Source organism: Chelonoidis abingdonii, chromosome 1 (genome assembly GCF_003597395.2).
Source record: "Chelonoidis abingdonii isolate Lonesome George chromosome 1, CheloAbing_2.0, whole genome shotgun sequence".
Classification (NCBI taxonomy): domain Eukaryota; kingdom Metazoa; phylum Chordata; order Testudines; family Testudinidae; genus Chelonoidis; species Chelonoidis abingdonii.
In genome coordinates, this window is record NC_133769.1 from 1,560,725 (window position 1) to 1,586,013 (window position 25,289).

The 25,289-nt window shown below is 43.2% G+C and overlaps 1 protein-coding gene across 1 annotated transcript in view; it reads right to left on the minus strand.

Annotated features, from left to right (window-relative positions):
* The window catches only part of UBE2H (ubiquitin conjugating enzyme E2 H), an 82,175-nt gene extending 57,747 nt beyond the window's left edge, over window positions 1-24,428 (minus strand). Inside the window, exon 1 of the mRNA XM_032780932.2 lies at window positions 24,138-24,428. Within this exon, the coding sequence (XP_032636823.1) occupies window positions 24,138-24,160 (23 nt within the window). The 5' untranslated portion in view covers window positions 24,161-24,428. The remainder of the gene's footprint in view (window positions 1-24,137) is intronic.
* Between the last annotated feature and the right edge of the window lie 861 nt (window positions 24,429-25,289).

Sequence of the window (25,289 nt, forward strand, 5' to 3'; positions counted from 1 at the left end):
CAACCCTGGGTTTAGCAGGCCAATGCTCAAACCACTGAGCTATCCCTCTCCCCAAGGCATCAGCTCTGAAAGGAGAAGTGACATTTATATAAAGAATTGTGTTTTAGATTCAAGGGAGAATCATTTCCATATGCACATTTCCTTCTATACAGTATCTGTTCCATGGAAAGTTAGAGTGGTGGGGAGAGGTTTGTAGACAACTGAACAGAACTGGGCATGTCCATTAAATACTATATGAGCAAAGCAACAGATCTAGCAAACATTCCTATATTCTATTACCAAGCCTGGAAAGGAGGATCACCGAGATCAGGAGTGAAGAGTGAAGTTTAATCATAAATTGTTCCTCTTTCCATTGGACAAGGTCCCTGCGTTGAGCACTTCTATGCCAGACTTCAGCCTAATTAGTTTGGAAATCAGGCAAGGATTGTTTTATTGAGACTACAGCTCATTCTGAACTACAGAATAATCCTTCCATACGCACCTTTTGAATGACAACCTTAAAATGGGAAATATCCCAAGAGAGTGAAGCACAGAGCAACCAGAACCCCTGTCATAGAGTTAACAGCCAAACAGATAAGTATGATTACACTATGGAAGTGCACAGGTATCAAACATGACCCTGTTGGTGTGGCCAGAGTCTTCTAAAGGAAGGGATCTCTTCTCTACTCAATCTCTCTCCTATCTGGCATTCTTTGAGAAGCTGGTTTGGGAGTCGTAACTGATTTTCATTTGACCCATTTGTGTTACAGCAGTGGTCTCCAACCTTTTCACGCCCAAGATCACTTTTTGAGTTTAAGGGCAATCCAGGATCCACCTCGCCTCTTCCCCAAGGCCGTGTCTCACTCACTCCAGTCCCCCCTCTCTCTGTTGCTCGCTCTCCCGCACCCTCACTCACTTTCACTGGCTAGGATAGGGATTCAGGTGCAGGCTCTGGGCTGGGGGCAAGGGGTTTACAGTGTGGGAAAGGGCTCTGGGCTGAGCCTCGGGCAGGAGGTTGGGGGACAAGCTCTGAGTGGGCGTTTGGGTGCAGGAGGGGGCTTTGAGCTGGGGCAGAGTGTTGGGGTGCAGGAGGGGGTGCAGGCTCTGGGAGGGAGTCTGAGTGCAGGAGGGGGCTGGGGCAGAATGTTGGCATGCAGGAGAGGGTATAGCATGCTAGCTCTGGGAGGGGGTCAGGACTGGGTATGGCTCTGGGAGTAGGCAAAAACATTTGAACTATTATGGGACATTCCAGAGCTATAGTTTTGCTATGCTGTTCATACAGGCCATCTTAGTCCTTTCACCTCAGTCAGATTGCATTGTCAGACCAACTCATGGCAGCCACAAGAACCACGAAGTCACACCACACACTGTACTTGAGTTTGTTACTTACAATGTTGAAAGGAAATTTGAAGGAAATAGAATTTACACCTAGAAGAAACAGAAGGCGGATCTGAAATTACTATAGACTAGCCTACCAGTAAACTGAGTTTAAAGGGCCATATAAGCTGTCTCCAAACTGGATGATTAAACTCAATTTGTGGTGTTAAAGCATTTAGCAAGTTAAACACAACATCTTTACCAAAGTGATTTTACACATTTCAATCTTTCCAATAAAGTGACAGTCTTTAAAATTCACACTTGTAAAACAGTAGGTCAAACTTTTTAGATAACTGAACTGAAACTAACTGAAAGACTACAGAAAAAAATGGCCTTTCAATTTTATTTTTGCCATTGTCTCTGCTCATGAGGCCCTTCTCACACCAACCCAGAAGACAGACATTACAGGAGAGATGAACTTGTGACTGTAAAACTGCAAAATGTAGCCAGACAACCCAGGAGAAGATGTGGTACCGGAGACTATTTTTTAAATTGTTACGGGTCATTGCCAATTTGAAATTTAGTCAAAGTTTGCAAAAAGGGTCACCAGTTTAGTTTTTTGGTCAGACAGGGGTGTGTGGGGAATTTTTTTTGTTTTAGAAAAAAGCCTCTCTAAGGAACAGACTGGAAACAATTTTTAGATTGCCTAAGGCGCATATATTTTTAAAATGTGGCCTCTTTCTGCCAAGAGGTTTTCCAAATTCTATGAGAGTCCATTAATGTGTTCTCTATCCTAAGTAACCTATACAACCATTTAGGAATTGTGATCAAGACTAACAACCTCAACTATGACGACAGCTGAACAAGAGCTGAGATTAATTCTTGGATTGTAAACTCTTTGGGGCAAGGATAATCTGTGTCCACAACTAATCTACAGCACTGTCCTAAACAACTAACGGTTGAACTATGACCAGAACAATGGGAATTTCCCCCAGTGGAAAACCCTACCCAAAAAAGTCATTTTAACTAATATTTCTCCATAGAAAGTGTTGGGATTTCGACAAAGTCAACAATTTTGGCTGAAAACTGAAAGTCTGTCAGGAAAGTTGAAAAAATACTTTGTTTCAAGTAGAGATAACCTGAATAAAATAGTTCAGTTTGTTGAACCGAATCAAAACGTTGCATTTCAGGGCAGCGTGGCATTAAATAGCATCCACTTATGTTACCTCATGGGAGTTACAGTCCAGGTGTCTCATGCTCCCATTCTTCCCTTTACAGGCTCTCTGGTTACATGATCTCCCAAGAAGCATCACAACCTGCCCTCTTCATGACTTCTTGTGGTGCATCATGGGAGAGATAAGGAAGCTCTGCTTCAGAAATGCCTTACTGCTCTATGTAAGATGTAATTTACCTCGATGATGAGCAGTAATACAAAACCATATCTGTGCACTTTCCATATAAAACAGAAAGGGACCTTGCTATTGTCAAGCAGACTTTTTGGAGTCCCTGGTCCATCTTGGTGTGAGGATAGGATACAGTCTGCATGTGTTTGTGCTGCAACAAAATGCTTCACTGCTTGATTCAGAGTTCCTGGATGTGCTAGCCAAAGCCCAGAACCTGGATTATCAGCCTCACACAGAAGCAACTTTAACAAAAATCTTTAAGAACCCATTAGATTTTTTTCTATAGCATGATTGTAGGAGACGGAAGACAACAAGCTGCATTACAAAGAATTAAGTCAGTGATTAAAAAAGTTCCCTTGACCTTAAGTAACCTGTTGAAAAGTCAGTGCCTGGTTGAAATTAGCTTTTCCCATTGTGGCCATTAATGCCAAATTTGAAGTAATGCATGACGCACTACAAGAAATACGGATGTTAGTTTCAGAGTGGGTCATATTCCAGGCACCTGCTAATTTCAGTTCCTTTCAAGTCACTTTGGTTGAACTACATTCTTTCAAAGCAAATTTATTTCTGCTTCTCCTTGAATTTCTAAGATGATACTCAGTTAATTTTTTGTTTAAAACTGAGCAAAACTGCACCCCATTTTAACTGGTTCACTGACTGGTAATAAAGAGGAAAATTATAACAAACACTGGTTTGGGGATGTCTGTCTCTCTTCTCCTCACTGCCAACACCTTGGCTTATACAGCTGACTAACAAAGTAATTTATTAATTGGCAAAGTGCCTATTTGATGTAGCAACTACACAGTAACTAAGAGCATTTATGAAATTTATGTTCAGGATTTAAGAAAGGACTACATCCCTCCCCTGATATGAACTGTCTCTTGAAAAAAGATTTTTAGATATTAGACTCTTTTTTGCTTCTTTATGATGTATAAAGAAATCCTAAAAGGCTTAAGAGATTTTCCTGCTTGCTCTTTATCTTAAAAGTATGGTCTTTCCCTTGATACTGTTGAAGGACATCTTGGTATGTCAAATGTTTATTGGAAACTCAATTCTCAACTAGAGTTTTCCAATCTTTAACAAAGACGTCTTTTCTTCAAAGCAGTCATCTGGCATCAAAGCTAAACAGGTGTTTCACAAAACTTCAAATAAGATGAGCAATTAAATGTGTTGGGGACGTTAACAGCCTCTTACATCACAATATTGTAAGCTCTCTCCAGTCAGATTTCCTCAGTAGACAACATGAATTTCTAATACAGAAACATAACGAGAAACACAGATTTGGGGGTAAACAGGTATTAGGCCTTCTTTACACATCACAGATGCAAGAGGGCAATAGCCCAATTTTTCTTCTGTTTGGTCAACTTTAACCTGAAACCTGATAAGAGTTCTGAAGAGCTATATGATTTTATAATCCAACAAGTTACTGTATTTTGATTTTGCTTTAAAAATTATACATACGTTTGCTTGGTACCCTTTGCAGATAGACATCTCAGTTTTTAAAACCAAGCAAATGCAGACACTTATTACAAACAAACTGCTCGTCTGCTATCATTCTATACAGTAACTATTCCCACCACTGAAACATATTCAATACCTTTCCAACAGACATTCTTAAATAGCTTTTGAGATGGGAAGTCTCAGCTGCTGCTAGCTGTAGACAAGATGCACAAGATAAGAATTTTTGCCCTTGCCTCGTTTTCTCAATCAACTCAACCATCAGCATTTAAGGGTTTCATTTATAAGGACGCTTCTCTCATTCACATTTCTGGTTTGTTACACCAACATCTGGTTTGAAACCTTAGGTCAAAAGTCAGACTGGCTTCCGTTTTACATATCACTCCTGAGCAAACACTAATAGATGCAAGTTTTCAGGGTCACACACGGTAGTTACATATCATTTCCTATCCACGCAGCTAAATATGTACCCAAGAAAGCTATGCCATGTTTTCAGCTAATAGTCAAACCACCTGCAAGAAAAGAGTTCACTTGTTTATTCTCCCATGAGGTTTTAGTAACTCAGTCTGGTGCTTTTACTATTTTTTCCATTAGCTATTCATCTTTTATACAATCCATGCTGACAGATTCAGTAGCAAAAAGTTAAATATCAGGATACCCACTAAAGGCAAGTGTTTAAAAAAATACCTAACCAGCCTCTTGGGAAAATAAAATTAAAACAAATCCAGAGGGGTTGAACACTACAAGGCTTTTCTTAAAGAAGTTTAAGTATGACAAAAGGGCCACTGCTGTGTTCAAGAGGTAGTGATTTTAAACAAACGCTGACTCAGTCTCAAAGTCTAAAAGTGTGATTCCTTCAGTAACAATGGTCCCTACATTAGCTTACTACAGCAACAGAAAGACAAGCTTCAGAGATTAAAATAATGTTACCAAAGAAGAAAGCTAAGAAGTATTTTGGACTTTGTTTTCACAAGTTAATATGCCAGTGCAGAAACTTCACAAATCATTAACAATGCCTAGTCAAATCTAAACATTCACAGCATTGTCCAATTCTTTCCAGTATGTAGTGTGTCCTAGCACCAGAATGAAAGCAGTACTGTGAGTATTCAACCTCTAATTCAGACAATGGGATTTTACTTGCCGAGCAGATCACCACAAGCCAATAATTAAACAGCTGCATCCAGAACAAAGTTAGCAAGATGTTCTGTGAATGGCACAAACACTGCGGCTTTCCCTTTAGCCTTGACACAGCCTCCACAAATGATACTAAGTTTGAGATCTGACTACATCTTACAGCAAGGCAGAGTCCCTTTAAAAACTAAACTTGGCATGATGGAGGCAGACCACCACCACGTGGGCAGTGGATGAGGAAAGCAATAGAAATGTAGTGTATCACATCATTCAATATTATCTTCAACCATTAGTGAAGCAGTACTGAGCATTCTGAAAGGGAATCCCATAACCTCATTTGGTTGCTTGCTGCTATTCCATCTGAAAGACATCACACATTGGGCCTTGTGAATGAACTGAGGGGGGATAAATTGATGACACTCTCGAGACTGCCATGGAGAAAGTTTCAGGAGTTCACTGTAGCTGGACAAGTTATTGGAATAATAATAATAATGATACCTTCCAACTGAGGAAATAACGTGCTTCACAAATATTGATGAATTAAGCTTCAACTCTATTAGGCAGGAAGTATCACTGTGCACATTTCAAAGGTGGAGAAACAGGGAGAAAGGATTTAAGTGATTTGCCCAAAGGATAGAAGCCAGGCTGCCCTCTTGACTCCAATCCTGTGCTTCAGCTACCAGACCTTGCTCCTGGTATATCAGATCAGGCTTTACTTTTCCTCCTCCCTCCCAATCCCCTAGTGAGAAGTATATAATTTGCCTGAAGATAAGAGTTCTAGGGATTTTTATAAATTAACACTTTAAATGTATGTCCACACATTTCCAATAGCCAGAGGGAAAGAGTTCATCCTAAGGTTTCCCGAAATGCAACAATACGCTACATTTCTGTTCTAAGCATCAGAAGAACAGCCTCAGTTTAATAACTTATCTTTGTAACTAAATTTTGCATACATCAAGGTAATCTAATCTGCGCTATCAACTGTAATGCCAGTGTAAAGGAATTTCATTACTTGGACCCCCAGGTACTCTGTTTGAGCTTTGTACTCTAACTCTTTCGGAGGATGAGGAAAAGAAATACTGCTTAATTACAATTAGTTGATTAACAATGATAGGAAGAGTATTCCTTGACATTTTATCGTTGGGTCAATACTAGACCAGGGACAAATGACACCATTGTAACTGCTCTGAAATCTAATCAGAGTGAATTTAAATCTTCAACAGCAGGGGTTATCAAACTGTGGGTCAGGACCTCAAAATGGGTCAAGACGCCGAGGTTGGTGTTAGATTTGCTGGGTCCAAGGCCGAAGCCAAAGTCCAAGCACCATCACCGGGGCTGAAGCCCAAGGGGAAGGGGTTAAGGTTACATGCCCCTTGCGCAGAGTATAAGCCCTTGGGTTTCGACCTTGCCCCCCCCACCACCTGGGGCGGAGGGGGCTTCAGGATTCAGTCCCCCCTCCTCGAGTTGTGTAGTAATTTTTGTTGTCACAAGGGGGATTACAGTACAAGGAAGTTTGAGAACCGCTGTTCTCTACAGCACAGTTGCTTTCATTGTAAGTGGCTTGAATTTCTTGAATTTCTATCAATGAGCTTGAATTTCTCTATCTTCAGAGGTAAACTGAAAGCAGAAATTTACATGACAGCATCAAAGTAAGAGACCTACTGCTGAACTGACAGCAGATCCTATGAATTACAGGTGACCTTACATAGATCGGTAACAATTTCAAAGACAAGCATTTGTCACAGCCTTCAGTAATAAATCAAAATTATAAACAAACCTGACACCTTTAACAATCTTTGATTACAGAATATCTACTAATCAAGTACAGAAACTTAACCATTGTGCTGCTGCAAATAAACAAGATCCCTCCAACATTCAACTAAGTTTAAACAGGAAGTAGCTATTAAGCCAGTGCACCCCCCCACACACACCCAATTTGAAGTTGTTTCAATCTCCTAATCATAAAATAGTTAAGGAATAGAGTTGATCAACCATTCCAAGCCACATGATCCACAAGCACATTTGCATTTACTTGAAATCTTTCATTCAGCTTCCCTACCCATATACCTCTCCATTAAAGCCATCAGGATGGCAGCTAGGTGAGGGGAAAATGAATTAGAAAGCAAGGAGGCAGAAATCCCTTTCTCCTTAAAATGATTTCACATATTAATAAGAAAATAATGGTTTTCCCCAATTTCCCTGAAGTGACAAAGAAATGTTTCCACAAATAACCAGCAGGTTTCAAAACCAGTCACCTCTAGGGTTCAAGGGGTTCTCTTTCTGGCCTCTGCAGAGATTGCCAACAAACATCCTGTGATTTAGAAACTGGACAGATCAATTCATTTCATAAGACACCAGGCCCCTCTCAGTCACTACTAACCTGCGCTGGATTCAAGCCAGTAATTAAAGAGGTGGAAAAGGTCATTATTACTAATTCACTGAACCATTCAGCCTCCGCCCCCCATCTTGTATAAAGTGTTATTTTAGTGCTTTTACAGAGTGTGTTAATATCCAACATACTTGCACTATATGGAAATCAAGAAGTACTTGCAGACTCTCACATCTCAGTGAGTTCAACGCGTATGCAAGCTGTTGTGTTACGCATGGAAATATTAGACCAGCCCTGGCCAAAAAAAAAAAATTAGAAATGAGGGACTGGAGAGCTGAGGGACTGGAATATGAAGCCTCACACCTCGAGCTTGTCTATTTGACTTTAGCCCAGATCAAAAGTGAGCTCTTAATCCCCAGAACTATCAGTTAGTAACGTGGAAGAAATTGGTGGATCTCTATATTCCATATTTACCATACCAGCTGGTGAACCTGTCAGTAGTTTCAGATGGTAGCAAGAACTGAAGAGGGCATGGACACTGATGACCAGCGTATGCCTAGATAGAGAAGTTTGCATTGCTGACTCAGAGATGCTATCATCATTTCCATCCAATACCTAGCCTGTGGACAAAGACGACTTAATTTGGTGTTCATGTAAGGTGCCATGGAGAATAAAGTGTGTGTATTGGTGGGAAGTTGGCTAAAAGCTACAAAGCCGTAACAGCTAAAATATGCAGCCCTATTACTGTACTGCCTGGGTCACACTGTGCTCTGGCACCACACAACCTTGTTGCCTTCCCTCTTGGAGGAGATCATCTCTACAAGAAGTTACAAGCAGCAAGACAACAAACCTTTAATATGCTGGCATCAAAGCCCTGGACTGGTGATCATTTTATGTGCAACTGCCTGGCCACAACAGATTCCCAATGATTACTACCAGGGCGGCAGGTGATTGGTACCACAGCAGTTTGAAACAGAACATATCATCTACTGGTGATTATGCTAAGGCTTCTACAGATCACAAACTTTATGCAGAACTCTAGAGGATGCAAGGTAGGACACTTAGAAAATGGAAACTTTGCAGGACTAATGAACTGCACCTCTGGTAGTAACAGCTGAGAAGTCAATGTCTTGGGAATCCTGTAGAGTTACATGGAAGAATTTGAAACCACTGTTAAGACACTTAGAATATTTATATTTTGACAAAATGTTTTTGAATACAAGTACAAAAGCCTGAGAACCCTGACTAGTCCCTAAATATACTGGGAAGATCCTTGCACATAAAAGACATTTAGATTTATTAAAGGAAATTTCAACCTTCCAGTGAAGGCGTATGTCTTGTTCAAGCAGTTTATGGAACGTTACCAACTGTATCTTTAACTGTTGGGGAGTAACAATGTAGAGATGCCAATAAGGACTGTTTAAAGGTCTGACCCAACCAGACTGTCCTCAGACATGATTGTTACTCAGGTGAGTAACCCCAACTGACAGGAAAAGGTGACAGGACCAAGGTCTCATGTGAGTTTCTAGAAAGACTCCCTCATTCTGCCCCCTCCCCAAATATTCAAGATGTTCTCAAGAGGAACACTGATAAATTTTGTATTTAATTATGTTACTTGTGAAGTCATCTAAAAAGCCCAGTCTCAAACTGTGGCACGAGTGAATATTAATAAGATCCAATGTCTCTTGCTTAACTGCGATTCTTCCTCTTTGATTTCCTCCAAAGTGCCAGGTAAACTGACAAAAATACTTTCCCCTCCTATGCAGATCAACTGACATTTGAAGAACTGACACAATGCAGTCTAAGGGGCAGATTTTCAGGCAATATAAAAAAGTGTAGCTCCAATGAAGTCAAAGGAACTATGCTGATTTTCAACAGCTGAGGATTTGGCCCTAAGTCTTCATCTGTTTTCCACAAAACCTGATCTGGACAAATCTGAGAAATCAGCCCAGATGTTAAATACAAATTGACTCATTTATGTAACACTGGGTTATTGTTATAATCTATAATGGTCTGTTTTCAATCTTGACATGAATTAGGCCATCAATATTTGTCTCCTAAAAACTCACTTTTACACTCTAAAAAGTAGCATGAGCTAAATGAGAAAGATGGTCAAACTAGATTACTTAATTGTTCCTTCTGGCCTTGAAATCTAAGAGACTGAACATGAAATGCTTAAATTTAGTTCAAGTATCTTATTTTCTCGAAAGGAGATGTGTGTATTTATTTGTTGAAGGTTTTTAAATGGGGAAATATAGTTCCTATTTTTTGAATGTAAGGATCACTAACATTAGTTATAGGAGAGGATATCAATCATTGCAATTTTACATCTTGTCAATAAAAGCATAAAAATTCTCAATGTATCTGCTAAGAAAAATTAAACAACAAATTAGTAATAGGGCTTCTAGTTTAAGTGATTACTTTAAGAAATACACCCTCACGTTTCAGTCTCACATTTAACCACAATCCTCGTTTGTGGGCATTTTTCCAGCCATTACTGGTGCTGCTGCTCTCAATTTATGCTCAGAGCATTGCACTTACTCTATGTATAGTAGGGCTTAAATATTTACCGTTAAGTCTCTCGCTGCTTACCCCACCAAACACAGCAAATGTTTAAACTCATAATCAGACGATTTAGGTATGAAGACATCAATATTGCCAACTCCAAGCACTAGAGAATCACAAGTCAGGCCCTCAAAATTTATTTTTAAATAAAATCTGAGATACTCTCATGACTTCAAGAGCTGCAGCTTTAAGGAAAAAAGTAAACCACTAAATATTGTGGCAACCATAATAAAAATCATAATGGCTGGCAAAACTAAGCCATAAACATGAATTTAACATTCTATAAAAAGTCAGATTTAATCAGAAATCTGACATCTTTTTAGCAATTAAAAAACTGAACTCAATTCTGTTCAACAAAAAATTAGTAATAAGAATCGTAAGCATATGATTCTTATTTTGAGCCATGTGCCTGCTTTGTGAATGAAGCAATTCAAGAATGGTACCACTGTCAAAAGTTTAGTTTCAAATGTATTCTTCTTCGTAAAAAAACAGCACTTCTGCAGAGAAACACTTACTAGACCAGAGGTGGGCAAACTACAGCCCACGGGCCGGTACTGCCTGGCCCCTGTGCTCCTGGTCAAGGAGGCTCGCCCCTGGCCACTCCCCTGCTGTCCCCACTCCCCTTCAGCCTCAGCTTGCTCCAGCACCAGCGCAATGCTCTGGGTGGCAGGACTGTGAGCTACTGGGGCAGCGCAGCTGCAGAGCCCAGCCTGACCCGGTGCACTGAGCTGCGGGGCCTGGCTCCAGCCGGGCGGTGCAGCTGTAGCGCTGCCAGTCACCAGTGCTCTAGGCAGCACGGTAAGGGAGCAAGGGGGGTTGGACAGAGGGCAGGGGAGTTCAGGATGGTGGTCGGGGGGCGAGAGTGTGGATAGGAATCAGGGTAGTTGTGGGGGGGGGACAGGGGTCCTGGGGGAGGGAGTTGGATGGGGCAACAGGGGACAGTCAGGGTAAGGGGTTCCGGGGGCAGTCAGGGGATGGGGAGAAGGGGTGGTTGGACAAGGCTCCCAGGGGGTCGTCAGGAATGAAAGGAGGGGTTGGATGGGGCAGTGAGGGTCTGGGAGCAGTCAGGGGACAGGGAGTGGGAGGGTGGATGGGGCAAGGGTCCCGGGGGGTGCTGACAGGGACAGAGGCGTTGAATGGGGCAGGAGTCTGGGGGGTGGGGCAGATAGGAGGTAGGGGCCAGGCCACAACCCTTGCCACTGCTTTGAAACATCTATCTTGAGCAGTGATGAAAGACCAACTTTACTTGTTTGACACTGTTGCTACTACAATAAAGACTGAGCTATACTCCTCTCTCCTCAAATACCTTTCCTTTCAAGGAGCCCAGGGAAGTACTCGGACACTGGTGCTAACTTACAAGGATCTGATCTCCATTATCCTAACTTTTCAACTGAAGAGACCACCAAATCTAAATGTCACCTTCTTCATTTTGGATTCGCGTTCATCTCACCGCTGTCACACCTGGGCTTTCTGTAACTAACTATGGCAGTTATTCAAATCACAAGGACTAACCTAAGTTTTCTATGATGTCAGGCATGTTAAATTTATTAATGCCACACCATTTCTAGTTTCCTTTTGTTTTTCACAGCAACCCTTATTTCAGAGGTGACACTGGCATGTTGAAAACTATAGCCTAAACGACAAACATGAGATGTGTTTTAAACAGAGTTCAGGACTAAGTCAATACAACCGTACGCTGAGTCACATCAGTGTGAATTTGACATTTTCCAAGACACAAAGAGATTAATAATTATTTTTTTTTTGGAGTTTTTACTCTTTATTTAATTTACAAAAGTGGCATTTGATTTAAGGGATAACGAAGGATGAATACGCCACTCAGACCTTAGTAAGTGCTCCCTGTAGTACAGTATCCTTCCTTTTCAAATGTGCAACTACTGTAAGACAAACACAAAATAACTTTATGCAAATTGACTAAGTATAGTAGCAACACCCAAGCAAAACTATTGCTAGGTACCACTGATATGGATGCATCACTCTCCCAGGGCAGGAGCACAGCCTGGAAGCTGCCAAGTTACTGTAAGGTTGAGTACTTGCATTACTGCTACATGTAACCAATACCCAGCAGCACATGGCGTTTTTCATAGGACCAGCTTTAAAGATTTTGGGAATGTCAGCAAGACTATTTCTCTTCTCTGCCCTCGTGTCTCAAACTTAACCTGTTTCATTTGACCTTAGTCCCCCACTCCCACAAGCTTAATTTAAAAAGGGGGAGGGAAACATTTGGGCCCCCGCCAGCTCCTCTGATACAGAAGCACAAGCTGTCCCAGGCACAGTTGCTAATACTTGAGATTCCATACAAACACCCCAGAAGCGTTTCCCAAACAAGCTGGAAGCAACTGGGACATTCTGGGGAGTTTTAAATTAGTCCTGCAACAGTTAATTAATGCTGGTTACTACGATTCAGTACATGCCTCAAAGGGCTCAAAATTACAAATCTCAGCCCTCCTCCCAACAGCCCAGGGACCACAAGCAGCCAAGGCCTGCACACCTACCCCTTGCTGCTGTTTCCCTGCATTTCCTCCTACTTATCTAGCTTCCCTCTCCTTCTGGGTTTGCCAGCCCAAGCTCCCTCCTCCAGGCAGTGACTGTAGATTACTTCCTTGCAGCCTTTTGCTGCCCATAGCTCCTGGGCTTTATACAGGCCCCTCCTGTTTGTGCCCAGCTAGGCACATTTCCAATTAGTGGACTGCTTCTTGTCTCCTTCAGGTGCAGCTTGGACAGTTAGCTGGCCTGCCCAGCCACTTGAACTCCTCCAGGCCTTGGGTGGGGTGTGCACTCCATCACACCCCCTCTCTAACATTCCTATTTCTGTCTTCTTGTTCTCTTTGAAAACCTAGAATCCCATTTCCTTGTGTTTGTCCCCGTTCTTCATCATTTGCTTCCTTGCTCACTCGTGTTTTTCTTCCCATTTGCTCTCCCCTTCTGTCCAATTCTTCTTGCTCTTCCTACCTTTTCCCCACCCCCCTCACTATCAGTGGTCTTTGCAATGCCCCATCTTGAGATCCTCCCTATCTTGCCTCCTTTCACCTTCCCTGCTCCCTAAGGGGTGCTATTACTAGCCATCTAGGGTCTTACACTGTGCCTGTCACAATGGTATCCAAGCACTGTGGCTCTGAAGGATGGAGAGATAGGTCCACACTTCCTCCATGTAAGATGCTATCAGCTGAACCACCTCCTACATGGAACTGCCCCTACACCACTGAGGGAGGCCAGAGTGGGAGCTCAAAAGAACCACCACAGTTGCAGCAACCTGCTAGGAGGGAGCATACAGTAGTCTTAGTGCTGTCACAAGAAACCCAAGCAACCAAGAACTGGCAAGCTCCCCACCAAACCAGGACCCAGCGGCTATGAGCTCCAAGGCTAGCTAGCTCTAGGTGGCTGTAAATGAATGAAATTTATAAAAGATACCAGCAATCTGCTTATGTTACGCTCTCTACAGCAAAGAGTACTACAGACTATTTTAAAGAGTAGCCAACACCTAGGGTCCCACTACTGCAGATCCCAAAGGCTGGTCTTCATTTTTTAACCTAGACAACAAAATAGCACATTTTAAACCAAAAAACCCCAACTCTTTTCAAAAGAGATCTTTCAATTTAAGTTGTTCACACAGTAGAAATCAAAGTTACTCAAGCCTTTTGCAGCTCAGCATCACTGAGCAAGGAAACCCCATTAGCAAGGAACCTACTTGAACAGAAGTGAGATAACAGATTCAGCAGCGTGTAGACAGGGCCTTGTAGCTCTTAGACTAATAACTAAACTACAGCCTCAAAGTTTCAGTCTTTATTCACTGCACAGTTTAAAAATAGATCTTCTCAGCTCTGCAGACACCCTTGTTTAAGATCAGAAATGCTCTAAAGCTCAGTCAAGTCTTTGCAGATGATCTAGGTTCATTATCCATAGTTATTCCACTGCAAACCAGTGGATTTGTTGATGATATTCTCCCGTGTTTCCAGGCTTTTCCCTTAACAGTCTTAGGGCACATGATTTTGCCACTGTGAGGTCAGATGAAGCAACACTCAGTCCCCTAAGATGCCAAAGAGGTTATGTTAATATTTTTTAAATAATTTCAGTTTTGCCTCTATTAAGCCAGTGCACAGAAGGTAAATTAAGGACCATCCAGAATTAATATTTCAGATACTTTGCAACTTTTAGTTGCTCCTTTATACAGAAAAGTCTAGAATTCTCTTCTATTCTGGAGCAGCCAAGAATCATCATAGGAGCTGCTGTACTGGATCAGATCGGGTCCAGGGGATGCAATATCCTGTCCTCCAACACCGGGGAGTACCAGCTGTTTCAGAGGAAAGTGAAAGCAACCTGGCAGTAGGCAGGTATGAGAGACTATGCCCCTGGAAAGCTTCCCTCCTACCCCCCATTAGTTAGAAGTCAGCTCATGCTCTGAACAGGGATGGTTCTCCCTTCCAGAAAGCTTAAGGTACATCCAACAGCCAGTGTTCCCTCTAATTTTTCCCACCCATGTGGAGATTGAATTTTGTTATGTGCACCAATATGGAGGTGATGTGTGACACATGACCTCCATATTGGTGCACATAAAATTCATGTGGCGGGGTGGGGCTAAGGGGTTTGGGGGGGGCTCAGGCCCGGGGCAGCACAGGGTTGAGGTGCGGGGTAGGGCTTGGCTCAGGGGTGAGGCTGTGGATGAGGGGTTTGGGTGCAATGGGGCTCACTGGGGCTACAGTGGGAAGAGAGGAATCCCCACCACCACTCGATCTCTGTCCCTGTAGCAGCACCTGGGCTGGGGGTGGGGGGGGAAGAGGCACCTCTCCCACAGCAGCAGTAGGTCCTGGGGCAGGGGCACCTGTCTTCCCTGCCCCCGCCAAGGTTGGTCTGGGGAGAGGGCCGTGGCAGATTCAAGGCTTGGGGAGAGCTAGCAGGGCATATGCTAGGACTCTAAAAATAGCTGTGTAGACAGCGCTTTGAATTTGCAGTTCAGGCCGGAGCTCAGTCTCTGAAGCCTAGGGAGCTGGGGGTGGGCTTCAGAGCCTGAGCAGCAACTTAAAGTGCTGTCTACACAGCATGTGCCCTGCTAGCCCAAATCTACCAACCCGGCCTGTGAGGCTCGCTGACACGGGTTGTGTAGACATCCGTTGGGTTTTTTCCACCTTTTCTATAACAACTCTGGATATTCTTGTTACTCATAAAAGCCCAATACTATTTTAAACCCTGCTAAATTCTTAGCCTCAATGGTATCTTGTGGCAGCAAGTTCTACAGATGGTGTGTTGTGTGAAAATGTATTTTTTAATCAATTTTAAATGTGATGTATTTCCATTTGACTGTTCCCTTGTTATATTATGAGACTGGATGAATAGCAGTGCCCAATCTGCTCCCCAACAGCACTCATTATTATGTATACCACCTCTCTAACATAACTAGTCTATCAGAGCTCCACAAATAATTGACTAGAAACAACCAGCTGTTATACCAAGGTTATCCTGCGTTCAAGAAGGCAGCAATGATTTGCAAATTTGTAACTTAGAATCCAGGTCTCACCCTCAACACATATTATGAATGTTCAAGGCCACATATAAAACACACTGGAATTAAAGAATAATGCTAAGAAAATTTTGCAAGGAGTTGTCATTAGCAAGCAAAGTGCTTAAACAAGAGAGCTCACAGATCCAGCACCAATGTAGACAGGGCCTTGAACCACTTGCAGAGGCTGACTTGGTAGCTTCTAGACTAATAACTAAACTAGAATCTCACACCTCAGACTTTCACAGAGGCTGGAAAGCCTCTAAGAAGCAGTTACTACCAATGAATTTTACTTAATTTTACTAACAAGGGGTTAGCAAAAATTTGATATAAAAATGTAGTTGCCGATGTCACAGAAAGAACCCAAATTTGCAGACTCAAATTTTCATCGGTATTACAGAATGTTTTAGAATGACCAATATAATAACGAATGATTTGTATTAATACTGTAATGGAAGTTATTTTTTACACCCCCCCTTATTCTAAAGGATTCCACTGCACTTAGAGCAAGTACATGCCACTGAAATGCAGCCAATTCTGGAGTGGGAGAGCAGCACTCATCATTACAGAATAAAGAATACAATTTAAACAGCTACACTAGAAGTCCCTTCAAAGTGATTAAATAGAAATTGAAGTCAGATGTTACTTTCTGTATTTTACTACATTCCTTTCACGTTGTGTGCAAAACGTGCCCTGTAACCTACAGTTATAGTAGATCTGTCAGTCAACATGGCAATTATAATGATACTGCTGACAAAGATGCTTCCATTCAGCAACAAGTGAGATATGGTATCCTAAACCAAAAACAGCAGTGTGTGAAGAGCATGATTAACCTGGCCTCTTTCTGGAGACTAAGTCAACTTGTTATTCCAGATGTTCATATAGCTATGGAGAACAAGGCAAGTGATTTAGGGTCATTAGAACGTCAAGACTACCATGAGAAATAGTGCCTGGAAAGCAGCATCAGTTAAAACCACGCAAGTTTTGAAGCTGGCATCAGTCGCAGCTGCAAACACGAATGGGAACACAAAGCCTGAAGGCCACGCAAGCATAAGTATCTCCTTCCAGACACTGCACGCAATCCCCTCTTCAGTTCCAGGCACCTCATCACCAGAAAAATATTGCTAAATGTAACACCTAGGTATATAAATAAAATTGATCAGAATGCTACAGAGACTGATTTGTGAGGAATCTCTATGGACAGTTTGGCTTAGTGATGAATAACCTGGGGGTGGGGAAAATTACAGCCTAGTAGTATTTGAAGTGGGTCAACATCAAGGACAGAGGAATTTTGGGTGCTGTAAGAGGGTAGAACAAGGAGAAACTGGATTAAATTAAAGAAGTGAAAATTTCAGACAAAAACTAGAGACGACACTTCCTGACAGCAAGATCTATTAGACTATAGAATAGTTACCAAAGTGATGTTAAGGAAGAGCCATCACTTGGGATATTTTCTAGTGTTTTCTGTAGTTCAATTTCAAGTGCTCTGTAGGGATCAACAGGGTGCTGGCAGCAGACACACTGGCTGATCTATTAGAACTAGAGACGGTAAGATCGCATGATTCTTTAGTCATCCTTGCACTATTTGGTGGGGAGAAGCAAACAGCAACATCCTGTGTACGTGGGCTATTCCAGAAACATATGGACAGAGGCCACTGAAAAATGTGATGAAAGCAGGGGAGTTGAGCACACACAGTAAGAGATGGAAAATAATGAACTGCTAAATACCTACACATGTATCCACATACATAGCCTCATCTAACATTCAAAAATGTGTTATTCAGCAGTTACCTTTCATCTTTCTTGCCTGGAGCATGGGCAGGTCTCCAGAAAAGGGAGAAAAATGACTACTGCATACTCAGAAATGTCTCTTACCATCTTCAAACTTACACTTTAACAAAGGCTATATTGGCATAATTCAGGATAGCTGTTTGGCCAGTAGAAAGTTCCATACTGTCCCATGCCCCTTTAACTGTGGGCACTTTCCTACTTTTAACAGTAATCTGTTGTTTATATAGCCTGGCTATGGTGGTCAAGTGCACAAAATAGCAACAGGTGCTGAGAATGACAAGTTATGTAGCAATTGTGAATGATCATTCTATACCACTGCAGTGCTCATGTGTACCCTTCCTGCTGTGCTGCTCACCTCTTAATTGTCTGCTGTTGCCCACTCCTGCAGCTTTAACTTGCTTTAAAAAAAAAACCCAAATTGTAATGCTTGCGGATGTTATCCTACAAAGCTCAACTTGTATGCTGATCTACATCTACTAGAATGAATGGACTTTTTCCCTTTATTGGATGGAAATAAATCACAAGGCCTCATACTGTGTTGTTGAGCAGAAAACCAGATTACTACGAACTGCAGGTAACGTACCAACAGCATTCTATATCAAGAGCATTAACACTACTCCAACACCATTCTGCTGGGCACCTCAATAGCAACAGTGCAGGAACACAGAAGATTCAAGGCTTCAGTTTTATGAGTATGCCTTTCAGAAGATTTTGAGAGAGCACAGCTATTTTTGAGTCTACTGTAGCACTGATAACAGAAAACAGTGTTTTGCAGTCCATTCTTTTACTTAGGACATTACATGTAAGGTCTCAGAGGCAAATGGAAACATAACCCAAAAGAACCCAGAGAGGAGACGGCAACGATTCAACAGGGGGCATCTTATGGCTACACTTACATGTTGAAATTTATCAGAGAGAGAGAGAGTGATTCACTGCCATGACAGATGTAGGAGATTATTTGTTTTCTGCCAAGAAATGATTTTTAACACATTTTGGGGTTCTCATCATAGCAAGAGCTTCCCTTTTAAGAGTTAGTGACTATACTACAAAATCATCCACAACTGACTTTGAATCTTTATCAATTTACAGAAGAATGCCCACATTACATGAAAGCATTTTAACTGGTGTTAAAAGTAGGTCTTTCTAAACACGGCAATATAAGGAATAAGAATAAAGATATGATTTTACAAAGCTAGCCACTTAGCTTTTCTAAAAAGCACATATGCATATTTTACTGTGACTATCAAGTAACCGCTTCCAAGACTTGTTTAATCAGTAAGTGTTTACTAAAGTATACTTTACTCAATTCTCGGCAATCTAATTCCAGTTTAGTTTTACTAAGAATTGCTTCTGAGAACCATAAACGTAATCCCCCAAAAGACTGCAATGGCATACAGTCCACTAAAATCATTGCTCTGAAACCAAGCAGTATGGTAGGTGCAAGTAGTTAACATGACTCAAATGCTGAAAAATCCACAAAGTCTTTGTTTTAAATAGGGTCAGATGAAAATGTCTGCTCTATATTTACAATCTAAAGTTTTAACCAAATTCATATTGTACAAGGGTTATTGACAAAACTATAATTATATTATCATGCAGGTGCAGCACTGTTTCAGGTTTGTGTTGCAAGTCTAAGCTTCAGTGACCTCTGCAATCAGACTGACAAGGCAACAATGGAACTTATGGGGGATGGGGGGAGTCATTAGCTAGTAGAGGTAAATTCCGCTCTGAACCGAACAAGATGATAGTCTTCAAGGTTGCCATTGAGGCTGTGAGAATTTTTTATTTTAGCAATATGATACATGGGGTTAACTTCTTAAAATGGCAGGTAGGAGAACATGCACTCAGACCGTGAACATGAGGCATACTGGTCACTGTTCAACTGAGATAAGTAACAATATCTTGTTTGCTACCACAGCCTAAGCTACTAATGCCAAAAAAACAAAACAAAAAAAAACAAAACACCCCACATATTCCCGAGCCGTAACTCTAAGCATTTTGTTTCCAAGTCTTCATCAGTTTGAAAAAGTATCACAACTTCTCCTATCCCTTCAGAGTCAATTAAAATGGAGACCAAAAGGTATAAAAACTTCCCCATGATGTTTTCAGGATTTACATTCTACCTTGTGAAAGTTTTAGCTTAAAATTAAATTTATCCTGAACATAAGATATTTTCTGTCCTCTGATTCAGCTAATCTAACAACTACTATAACTCAATACTACTGTCTTTTGAAATTACAAATCATCCATCAATACACAGGTAAATGTATCTTAGCATTTATTTTTCATTTTTAGCCTCAGATAATTTTGGAATAACTTTAAAATGATCTCATTCAAACAAAGTCATCTCTCTGTCAACTAGAGTAGTATATCTGTTCTTCACAAAGTTTCAGCAGTTTAAATTTTTTGCTGCTGCAGCAGCTATTTGTGTCCTAACAGCCAAAAAACAAGATTCACCAAGCTAAATGTGGCTGTATTTATAATTCCTTTCATGGACAGTGTGTGACATTATTTTCTAACTTCAGCTCTGACACCTAAAAGTTTAGACAGTGTGATCAAGTCATAAGACTCTCTATATAAAAGGAAAATAAAGTGAAATTCTGAAAAACTGAGTTCAAATAGAGTCTGCAAATAAACTGGATTCATATGTACACTGCTATTCTGGTACAGAATAAACTCCCAACCTCAATACTATTGTAATCCTACCAGAATCACCTCCAAGAAATGTAATTGCAGGGCTCCAAAAATCACACAGATTAACATTTCAGGGATACCCAATATTCGTGGTACTCATTTGCCTTTATAAGAAATTTCCCACACACACCAAAAAAGCCCCATTCCTCCAAAGACTGCCCTGTGCTTGTTTTCAAAGGCTTCCACTGGGTCTCCTTCTCTTTCCCCAGCCCCCACTCTCCAGTATATAAACACACTCTTGTCACACACTCTATCAGCTGTTCCTGTTGCTCCGCCCAGGCCTCAGTTTCCGGGTAGTAACAGAGCAACCAATCGGCTGAGTTACAAGCTCTGCCTGAGGCCTTTTGCCTGCAAACACTTTTCCAAAACAAGCAGCCCGTCATTTCACAGGGGGCACTGGCTCATCCAGGGCGAGAGGGGATTGCAACTGCCATGCAACAGGGGAGCGAGCAAGTCCCACAAGCCTCGAGGGCATAGTGAGCTGCACAAGCTTCCCCCTCTACCTGGAGAAGTATGGGGGTAGAAGGGAGGAGGAAACTTATGCACATCCCTAGGCTGATCAATTTTTTTATTTTATTTTATTTTATTTTTTTTACGGTCACCAGTATCAGATCTCAGGTAATCTGAGTAATTCCCTATATTCTGGGTATAAAACTTCCTTAAAAGTCATTCTCCAGTGGGGGGCACAGGAAGCTTCTGATCTTTTGTGCACAGCACTGCATGTAATAGAACAACTCTACTGGGTCTGATATTTAGGCATTGAGGACACTCAAGAGAGGGGTGCGGGGAAGGAGACAATCAATCCAACAGGGTCAAAATGCAATGCAAATCCCTGCTTCTAGGCTCTTTCCAGCATTTAGAGAAGGGATCAGAAGAGAAACAATGAATGACTCAGTGTCAGAACATAATCATCCAGCTGATTATTAAACATCAGTTAAAAAACACACTCCCCCTTGCAATTTAGAGAGGAGAGAGAGAGAGCGCGCGCACAAGCAACCAACCTCTCCCGTTCTCTGGTCACAAAGAAACACCTACAAAAGGACACGGACGTGTTGGGATTGAAAATAGGAATAATAAAGGACTCCACTCCTCTCCTAAACCTGTCAGAGCAGTAAAAGGCAGCAGACTTGTAACTTGCTCTCTAGTCCCTTCCTAGACAAGGTAGCTCTTGGCAGGCTGTAAATCTGTGCCATGATTATATACTGGAGACATTAAAGAGAGGCTGAAACAGGAGATTGCAATGAAAATGGCAGCAAACAAAAAAAATTCAAGCCACATTCAAGTACATTCCTTCAGTACAGTTCTCTCTCATTTACTCGCCACCATAACCAGCTTCAATCCCCACCCTACCCACACCCCTCAAACACACACTTATTTCAGATAATGTGCAGATTGGTTTACAGATAGGAGGATTACCCAGAAAAATGAAGTGGCTCAGTAGTTTAGGATGAATCAGAGCGTAGGCCCAGAGATAGGAAGGAAGGCCACACAAACAAAAAGACTGGGGAAGGAGGAAGGTAGAGAGGCGAGTCATCTGACATACACAACTTCCTAACTTTGCTGTCCACAAGAAACAAACCGCTGTACCCCTCTGTCTCAAATACCAAGAACATTGGGGTAACAATAATAAAAGCTACAGTTTTTAAAAGCCTCTGGATTCTTTCGTCAGGGGAAAAGAGCAGGAGATAGGAAACTAACTGGGACTGGGAGGAATGTCAACCTATTTACTGCTCTTCATCTACCACCAAGCCATAATATACCCAAAAAACTGCTCTTTGTCACCTAAAATGCTGTAGTTATTCTAGATGTCGGCTACCAAGCAGGGGAAAAAAAGGGGGGAGAAAATGCATCAGGCCATAATGGACCTCATCCACACTCCAGCACAGTCCTCTTCAAAAATTATACACAATGAAGATTATTTCCACTAAACAGCTTGAGTTCTCAACCCTCCTCCTAGTGAAATTAACGATCAATTGGAATTTGCATTTGGGAGGGTATGACATGTTGTAACTCTAAACTCCAAAATAAAAATAGCTCAGATTCTACCAGGATTGGCAGTCATTTCCTATTTGTTATAAACATTAAAAATAAATAAAGAAGCTTTGTATAAAAACATACACACAAAACATTAGCAAGTTTTCTTTGGGTAAATTGTCCTCATGCCATAAACATCAGTGTTGTTGATTTCATCCCTTTTTTTAAAAAACGAAACCAAATAACTTTGTTTATCTCTGCCTCTAGCAACTAAATCAGATCTGTTTATCAACCCCCAACCTTCCTACCACAATCAAAAAACAGATCCCTCACCTCTAAATTCTCCTAGGGGAGAAAATATCTCTGAAAGCATTTCAGTTGGTTATGTCGATTCTCCCCACCACCACCACCACGACGTAAACAAAACTATTAATAAAACAATTCTATAATCGAATTCCCAATGATATTTCAAAAGCCACCCACACTCCAGACAGTAAAAGAGAGGGATACACCATCCTATGAGGAATGAGAATAAAAATACTGAGAAAAATAAAAACAGATCCATTAGGAAAGAAAAAAACCTACCCTAAACTGGAGTGTTACATAAACAAAACCTCTAGCAAAAAGGGTGGGGGGGGGGACTTTTCAATTGCACTGAAACCCCTTCTTCCCACTCCATGGCACCTTATTTTTGGTTTGTTGCAAACTAGGCTCTTCCCCCCACCCCCCCAAAAATTAAAAAAAAAAAAACACCACAAATCCCTAGGCTGGCACCAGAAGCTTTGGGAACTGCAGGCTGAAACCATGGAGTAAATAATAATAAACATCACAAAAGGTTCTCTCTGGGCTGAAGATATTAGACAAGACCTCCCCATTCTCTCAGCCCCACTCCTCACCACCCTAAGCTGTAGAACTACATTCCAGGGAAGGGCCTGGAGAAAAGAGAGGAACCAGGAGTGGGGGTGTCATCTGGAAGTGGGGGTATAGTCCTTTGAAATACCCCTTCCAAGGCTGACCACCAGCTGTCATAATATCTGACTGGGGGAGGGCGAGTCTCTCCCTTACCCTGGGGGGAGTCACAATCCCAGGGGGAGGAAAAGGAGTTGCCCTAGGCTGGACTGAAGGATCCTGTCCCATTGCCCCAGTCCTTAAAGTTACTAATCTCCCCCAAGGATAGGTGCTTGGGGTAGCCTATATCCCCCAGGCTGAGTCTCTGTGGTTTAAAAGGGCCTTCAGTCCTTAGGCTGGGGGATCTGGTGTTTGTTGGGGGGAGCTCAGGCTGGGAGAGAGATCTGGAGTCCCCAGGACTGGGGGAGAGGGGTCTGCTTTTCTAGGAGGCCTCCCCTCAGCAGAGTGGGAAGTGCTGGTGCTGGGGAGGTGCTTGCAAGGGGGTCTCCCAGGAGCGGGGCGGTATAGGAGAGTTTCACCCTCTCCCTCCACAGACAGAGCTGGTTTCATAGGGGCACTCTCCCCCCTGCACCACGGGAGATCAGAGGGACTGACCCTGGCAATCGTACACCACTGGGAGGAGGGCAGAAGGTGGGGTATCATCCTCCAGTGGGCTGAGGGTCTCTCCTCCAGGGTATTTTCCTCACAGGGGTCTCCCCCCCCCCATCCAGGGAGATGGGGACTCTCTCCCCCCACTATCGAATGGGGGAAGCCTGTCTGCCCCATCCTCCCTGTGGGGTCCCCCCACCCACAGGGAGGTGGGGGACGTCTCTCTCTCTCCCCCCCCACGTGAGATGGAAGAGGGTCTTTCTTTCTCTCCCCCCCCCATGAAACGGGGGAGGGTCTCTCTGCCCTCCCCCTCCCCCCTCATGAGATGTGAGTGGGTCTCTCTTTCTCTCCCCCACCCCAGAGGATGGGGAGGGTCTCCCCCCACACAAGGCAACAGGGGAAGTCTCCTCCCCCCCACAGAGGATTGGGGGGTCTCTCCCCTCCCCTCCACAGGGCAGTAGGGGGGTCTCCCCGCGCGGAGGGATACAGCTTGACCACGTCGGTGTCCATCCGCCTCTTGCCGGGTGGGAGGACATGGTGCCCCCGGTGCCCGGCTCCTCCTCTCGGGCTGTCAGAGCCCCGGTCCTCCGGGCTGCGGGGGGGTCCCGGCAGGGGCGGCTCCCGGGGGGGGCGCCGGGCACCGACCCGCTGGCGAGCCCCCTCCTCCTGCTGCTGCTGCTGCTGCGCCCTGCGGCTGGCGGGGCCTGGCCGCTCCTGCCTCCCCCAGCTCCGACTCGCTCTCCCCTCAGCCCCGAGCGCTGCTCCGCTCGCCTCTGCCGGAGAGCCTCTCTCTGGACCCCTGACGTCACCCACAGTGACCTCACCGCCCAGGCCCGCTCCGATTGGCGGTCCGGCGCGTGACGCAAGCGCGGAGAGCGGGCCGCCGCCCGCGGACTGCTGGGAGTTGTAGTCTCTTCCCCTCCGGGAAGGGGATGCCCTTGAGCGCTGGGGTAAGGCGCTGTAGGCGTAAGAGGTGTGTGGCCCAGCCTTGGGGAACAGCGACTTAGAAGCAGTTTAGGCTTCTTAAGGCTGCCGGCTCAAGGTCTGTCCCTTCCCTGTAATAGAGCTGAGTACTTTGCCTGCAGCACCTGCTCGTGCAGGTGTTAAAAGCCCCTGTCACCCCTGCCTAAAACTGTAGGGTGAGACCCAGGTTTTCTCAGCAAGCTTCCTGGTAGCCAGGTGCATGTACATTCCAACAGCTGCAGAGGAGCCTGGAACTTTGTCTCTTTCACCCACTGACAAACTGGTCCCATGAAAGATGTTACCTTGTGTCTGCACAATGACAGCCTGCTGCTGGCCTAGATTTCATCTGCAGGCAGTCATGGTTTCCACCCTTGTTTGTGTTCTGCTTAGCTGATAGCACTGGGGTTTGGTGAGAGACAAGTCATGGGCCCCTGGATTCCCTTCTGAGGGTGGGATAGTGCAGCAGTTAGATTCCCAGCATCTACGCCCAGTTGCCATCACTGACTGCTGTTGGGCAAGTCACTCAGCCACTCTATACCCCAGCTGCAATATGAGGATACTGCAGGGAGATCCCATTTTTGTAAACTTCAATTTTCCAAACTCTCTTTATTCCCATATTTGTTTATGTCCCTCAGCCTGATGGTGTCCATTTTTTTTTTGAACCCCTGGTTTGTGA